The sequence below is a fragment of the Egretta garzetta genome, unplaced genomic scaffold, assembly GCF_000687185.1.
Source record: "Egretta garzetta isolate BGI_Z169 unplaced genomic scaffold, ASM68718v1 scaffold270, whole genome shotgun sequence".
In the NCBI taxonomy this organism is placed as follows: Eukaryota; Metazoa; Chordata; class Aves; order Pelecaniformes; family Ardeidae; genus Egretta; species Egretta garzetta.
In genome coordinates, this window is record NW_009258274.1 from 1,182,732 (window position 1) to 1,189,201 (window position 6,470).

General features: G+C 61.4%; 1 protein-coding gene across 4 annotated transcripts in view; it reads left to right on the top strand.

Moving 5' to 3' along the window:
- The first annotated feature begins 5,052 nt into the window (after positions 1-5,052).
- CAMK2A (calcium/calmodulin dependent protein kinase II alpha) overlaps positions 5,053-6,470 on the top strand; it is a 34,986-nt gene continuing 33,568 nt past the window's right edge. For all 4 annotated transcript variants that reach the window (XM_035890799.1, XM_035890787.1, XM_035890793.1 and 1 more), the window contains exon 1: positions 5,053-5,114. In XM_035890799.1, coding sequence (XP_035746692.1) covers positions 5,053-5,114 — 62 coding nt within the window. The remainder of the gene's footprint in view (positions 5,115-6,470) is intronic.

The window sequence follows — 6,470 nt, forward strand, 5'->3', positions numbered from 1 at the left end:
GCCCAGCCCGGTCCCTGGGATGCGCGCCACCGGTGCGCCTGTCGGCAGCGGGGCTGTGGTGCCCACTGCCATTTGGCAAAGCCAACTCATTGCTGATTAAAACACAACGCTTTGCTGAGGAAGAGGAGGCTGCTGCAGGCTGAGCCGGAGCCGGAGGAGGGGAGGGGGTGATGGCTGTGGGGGGCTCGGGCATGAGGCATGGCAAAGGGGGAGCCGGTGCCGGAGGGAGCGGGAGAGCGGGGCTGGCCGTGGGGCGGCGACAATGCTCGGGAAACGGCTTTCATTTCCATATTTATATAAATGCATCCAAGTTTAGTCCTTCTTTTAATTTTTTTTTCTTCAAAAATGGAAATTTCCATGAAAACATGTTTGATTTTTCTCCCTTCAGTTTTACTAATACCCCCATGAAAAGGTTCATCTGGTCTTGCTTCATTTCCAATTTCTGATCTGCTGAGCCGATGCCAGGTTTGCACAGTCAGCCTAGCCATAGCATTGGGTCTGTGTTCATTCTTTTTTAATTAAAAGAAGTTGCATTCTGAATTTTTACAAAAAGAAACAGTTGATGGAAAGTCTTAGTCCCCCAAAAGAAAGAGGGAAAGTAGGCAGGCTCATCTCTGGGTGCTCGGAGGACAGCAGTTGTCCTTCACCACATTTCCAGTCCTGCTGTATCTGAACATTGGGGCGGGAAGGGGCAGGCGGTGGCCGCTGCACGGGCTCCCCATCCCACCACTGCTCATTCATGGTCTTTGTGGGGAAAAAAAATGCAGCAATGTGCCAAAATCCTGTGTTTTCACACAGTTCAGGCCCCTTGGGAGTGCCTGTGCACGCTGGCTGCCAAGGGGTGGATGCAGTTGCCGAGATGCAGCTGAGCTGGTGGTGGAGCTCCCTGCCTGGCCCCGGTGCTGCACCCAGGAGATGTGCTGGCGGGCGGGCTGAGCGTTCCCCTCCTTCCCAACCACCCTTCAAAGAGCTGTGCAAGCTGAAGACTGATCCAAACCCTGGGCAGGAGCTGGGCGCAGGATGGGGCCCTGTGGAGGGGATGGGGCAGGGGGGTGTGTCTGGGGCCATCAGGGCTCTGGGCTGGGGCGGCGTGGGAGTGGGGAGGATGGAGGTGTAGCGTCTGCCTCTCTCCCTCCGGATGGACCAGCTGCCTCCACCCTGCTGGCTGGAGGGAGTTGGGATGGGAATGGAACGGGGATGGGATGGGGATGATGGAGCTGGGATGAGATGGAGATGGGGAGGGGGATAGGATGAGGATGAGGATGGGATGGGATGGGATGGGATGGGATGGGATGGGATGGGATGGAGATGGGGATGGGGATGAGGATGGGATGGAGCCGGGATGGGATGGGGGGTGGGGCAATAGGATGAGGTGAGGTTAAGGATGAGGGTGGAGATGGGGATTGGGATGGGATGGGTCAGGCAGGACTGGGCATATCTGGGAGACTCTCCAGCCCCACAGACATCTTCCACCTGACAGAAGGAAGGGAAGATGCCCAGTGGCAGGAAAGGGGATGGATATCTTGGCAAACTTCCATGGTGGGAGGGTGGCAGGGCGCCCGGGGCACCTCAGGCTGGGGACAGGGTGCTCTGTGCCCAGAGCTGTATCTCATGCCAGGCATTCCCGTCCTTTTTCCTTCCAGGGCCCACAGACCCTGGTGTTGGGGAGAGGGTGGCCTGGGGACACCCTGATGTCAGGGAAAGGGTGGCCCTGAGGACAACCCATCCCAGCCAAAACCAGTTTTGTGTGGCCACAGGAGCAAGTGCTGGGACACTGCAGGGACAGGGCACGTTTGCAAACACAACCCTAAATGTAAATCAGCTCTTCTTACCATGGTATTTATAATTCTTATCTAAAAATAACCCCAAATTCAGCTTCCCAGAGGACAGCAACTGAGCATCCCCCAGACCCCAGCTTGTGTGCGAAACCATCCCAGTAATTTTGGGATCTCTGCAATCTGTAATTCACAGCCCCGCTGGTTTTGCATGCGAGGCACTGCTTCAAGCTCCCTGAGGCCCATGCATCCCATCCCCTGGGAAGGAGGGGGGACCTGCTGCAGCCCCCCAGGGACACGCTGGTCCTCCCCGAGCCCCGTGGGGCAGCTGCCCATCCAGTGTATTTGGGGCTTGGCATCAGACCTCAGGTACCCATCCTGGGGCAGTCCCATGCTGGGATGCAGAAACTAGATATCTGCAGGCAGAGCTGGAGCAGGTGTGGAGAGAGCAGGAGACATTTCTGGAGAGGCAGCTGGGTGATGGAGAGGAGCCACTGGGGATGAAGGTCTCCATCAGGCGGCCAGACCCCAGCATGGCAGCAGGAGAGCAGCTTGGCTCTCCAACGCCCCGCAGGAGCAAATCTTGGGGTGGCTGGGAACAGAGACATCGGCTGAAGAGAGACACCCGAAGGGGACCCTGAGGCTCCTGGGAGGGGGCTGGGACTGGTGCCCACCCCGGAGCGAGTGGGAGAGCCCTCAGCCCAGAGGGGAAGGTCCCACCCGGAGCTCCTGCTCCCCTTGGGTTGTCCCCAGGCAGCGGGGAGCGGAGCCACGCAGCAGTTCCCGCTTGGGAAAACATCGGCAAAGCAGAGTGTGTTCAGCACCCAGAAGCCTGACACCCCCTCACCCTCAGAGAGGGAAAAATGCTGAGGAAAAGGGAAAAAAATGAATAGAGAGGAGGGCAGGGAGGGAGAAACCCTTCCTGGAGAGCCGCGTCTCTGCCAAGCTGGAGAAACCTGGGGAGGGAGGCAGGGTCCCTGCCGGGGGCTTTGCCCTGGGAAAGGGGTTCGGGGCACGGGGTCAGGGGTGCAGCTGGGTCCCCGGGGGGAGGCAGGCACAGATCCCTCCTCCCGGCCACGGGAGCATGCAGAGTCACGTGTGTGGGGCTGAACACGCGTGTCAGCATGGGGGTGGGCGCAGGAAGGGCGGGCAGGTCACACCACAGCACCCACGGGGACACGTACGATAGCGCAGGCGGGAGCGGGGCAGGGGCACGCAGCTGCCCACGGGCATCCGTGGGTCTCTGGTGTGTGTGAGGGGTCCCACCTGCAGGGCTCTTCTGCTCACCCTTCAGCTCCAAGGGGCTGTTTGGGGGCTGGCAGCAAAAAGCCGTAGGAGGAGAGCATTTCCCTGAGCACTGAGCTTCACTGGCCCCTGCAGCAGCCCCCCGCCTCCCGGCGCAGCCCTGAGGATGGTGAATGAAGCCCCCTTCTGCGTGGGAGCAGGATGGGGAGATGTGCAAGGGCAGGGAGGCATTTTGGGGACCATCATATCCCCAGGGCACAGATTGTGCACGTCCATTGCCCTCACCCCAAGTGAGGGTGCCCGGTGTGCTCTGCCCACGTGGTGGCATGGCCAGAGTGGGTCTGGAGGCCACCAGCCCTTGGGAACCGTGGCCCTGTCCCCATGCCCATGGGTGGGAATCAGGTCCCTGCCCTGCCACAGGGCCACAGGGTCCCCTCCGGCTGGGCCACGGCAGGAGCAGGAGGCTGGATGCGGGGATGCAAGGTGGGAATGAAGGTGGGTAATGGTGCAATTAATGGAAAAGCCATTAGACCTTTCTCCTCCTCCCCCTCTTCTTCCTCACTCCGCCACTTGCTGTCCTCCTCCACTTCCACCTCCTTTCTCTCCCTCTCTCCGCTCCTCCTTCTCTCTCTCCTCTCAAAGATTTCTCCCTATTTTTGTCTGGTTAGAGCCTTTTCTTTTCTTTTTAACCCTTCCATGGCAGCCTGAAAGGAGTCTCAACGCATCTCAGCTGGCAAAGGCAATGCTTTCCCGGCCGGTGGTGGGAGCCCCATCTCCCAGGGCAGCAAGGGGCTCCTTCTGCTGCAAAATCATCCAGAAATGGGACAAAAGCTTAGAAGAAAGCTCTGCTGGGGGGTCAGAAGGTGGGAGGGTGCAAAGGGTAGTGTAGATGGAGGAGGGGGTTCTGGGTCCCCCGTGGGTGTTGCCAGGTGTACCCGCAGCAAGGTGGGCTCAGAGGGAAACCACTCTCCTGCCATCTTGGACCTCGTTACTCCACTCTTAATCCCCTTTTGGGGCTTTTTTATGTTAAATGCAGCAGAGGGGTGGCTCAGCAGCAAAAAACCCGAGGAGGAGCGGGGCAGACCTTCTGCCTATGCCCACTCTGACATCTCCCCCCTTTCCACCCTGGCTTCAGCACCGCAGGGAAACGGCAGTCCAGGACACAGCCTTTTGGCTCCCTCTCTACCTGCACTTTAGGCCAAGATGCTCACCCCACGGCAGGGGGGACCCACGGGCCCTGCTCCCCTGGCAGCCCCAAGGCCCGTGGGGAGAGGTGGCGGGCAGAGGGGGGAGTGGGGACCGGCTCCCTGGCGCAGCCAGCCCTCTCCTGCAGAGCGATCGGGGCCGGCCCCCCCGGGGAGCCCGGATGATGGCGGGCTGGTTTGGGGACCTGGGGACCTGCCATGGTTTCTCCAGCTTCTCCTGACACACTTCTGCCCCATCCGCTCCCACCCACCCCAGCATGCCCCCCATCCCGCAGCCCCCCGGCCCCGGAGGGATGCTGCTGTGGGCACCATCAGGGCCTGTATTTGGGGGAGGGGGGAGCAGTTGCCAGGGCGACAGCATCCTCCTGCAACATGGAAACCACGGTTTCCATGGAAACCCTTTTTGCCCCAATTATTCTACCACTGCCACGTCCTTTAATTTGCCTTTAATATTTGCATTTTAGAATTCCCCCCCCTTCCTGCCCGGCAGCAGCCGGGACCCCCGGGCAGCCCCCGGGGCCCGGTCCCCAGCAGGTCCCTGGTCCCCACGGGTGGGCGGCGGGTTTGGGAAGCAGTTGCCCCGGCAACAGAAACAGGGCGTTTCTGGCAGCGGTGGTCGCCATGGGGACGGGGATGCTGACGAAGGCTTGTGAAGCTGAGAAGACAAATTGCCCTCATCATTATCTCCAGGCTTGTCAATCAAACATATTCCCTTATTTACCTCGGCGAGGAGAGAGCCCCGGGAGCACACGGAGAGGGAGGGAGCGAGAGGAGAGCTGCTTGCCCCGAACTCCGCACTGGGGAGGGAGCATTTCCAGCCCCTCGGGATGGCCACCATCACCTGCAATCGCTTCACCGAGGAGTACCAGCTCTTTGAGGAACTGGGCAAGTAAGTTGGTGACGGGGCTGGGATGCTCGGAGTGGGGCTGTGCCCTCACTGGGAAACAGCCTCAGCGGTGCTGGGAACTGCCAGAGACTGGGGAAGGGAGATGGGCATGGAGCAAACGCCCCGGGGAGTGTGTGGGGGGACTCAGGGTGAGATGGGGGCTGCCAGCCCCAGCCCTGCCCGCTCCGTCCCTTCCTGGGTTCGGGTGGCTGCCAGTGGGTGCTTGTCCGGGGGCTTGGGTCACCCCGGGGGGCTGGAGTTGCCTGGGGAGGGGGTGGCTGCCCCTCTTATGGAAAAGCTGCTCCCGAAAGAGGATACTGCTGGCTCCCCCGGGAACTTCTCCAGCCGGGAGGAGGGACGGGACAGCCGAGGAGGAAAGCCAAAGCAGCGGGCGCCCCTTGCACTTCTTTAGGGAATTTCTGTGTGTGGATTCACCAGGGTTTGGCTAGTCCCGCAGGAGACCCAGCACGCCTGGCAGCCCCCGGAGAATCCCGGCGGCTCTTGGACAGACCCAGGTGCCTCCCAGCCCTGCCCCTGTCCCAGGGCGAGTGCCCCCGTGTGAGCCACATCCTGACCCCGCTCAGGGAGGGCTCAGCTCGGTGGGTCCGGCTGCCGTCGCCTGTGCCTGGGAGAGGGTGCGTGTCTGTGTGCATGTGTGTGTGCAAACAGAAATCCCTGTGCATGGCAAGGCGATCCCGGGGGGCACTGAGCACCCCAGGGTGGAGCAGGAGATTTCAGGTCCTCTGTGCAGGGTAAGGGGATGCTCTCGTGTCTCACCGAGCGTGCGTGGCTGTGAAACGGGTGCAAAAGCGAGCAGGTGTGCGCCTGTGTTTTGGTTTCTGTGCCTTTTTTTGGAGCTGGCGTGTAAATCTGGGGCGTGTGGCCACGTTCCCCTCGGAGCGGCTCGGCGGCGTGGTGGCGGGCTCGGGGTGCCTGTGCCTGAGACGGGGCAGCTGGGTCATGCCATAGGGACAGACATGGGCTCCAGCCCTGCAGCCCCACACCACTCGGGAGCAGGGCAGCCTGCGCCGAAACGTGCGCCCGCACGTGTGGGCGTGTGAAATGGGGGCGAGGGAGGATGGAGAGGACAAAGACGGAAAAATTGAGAGGCTGAAACGGGGGAGTTCTTTGTGCCAGGCTGCATGGTTGCTGCTAATGTGCCCCAGCCAAACGGGGGAGCCAGGTTGCTGCTACAAAGTGCAGCTCCTTGGAGGGGAGTGGACCCCCGGTCCCAGGACATGCACCTCCATCCCCTCAGCGCTGGGGCGGCTGCGAGGGGCTGGCAGGGAGCAGTGGTTCCCTGCAGTGGGGACAGTCCCAGCCGGGGGGGCTGCGGGGGGGCGGGAGGGAGGACGGAGT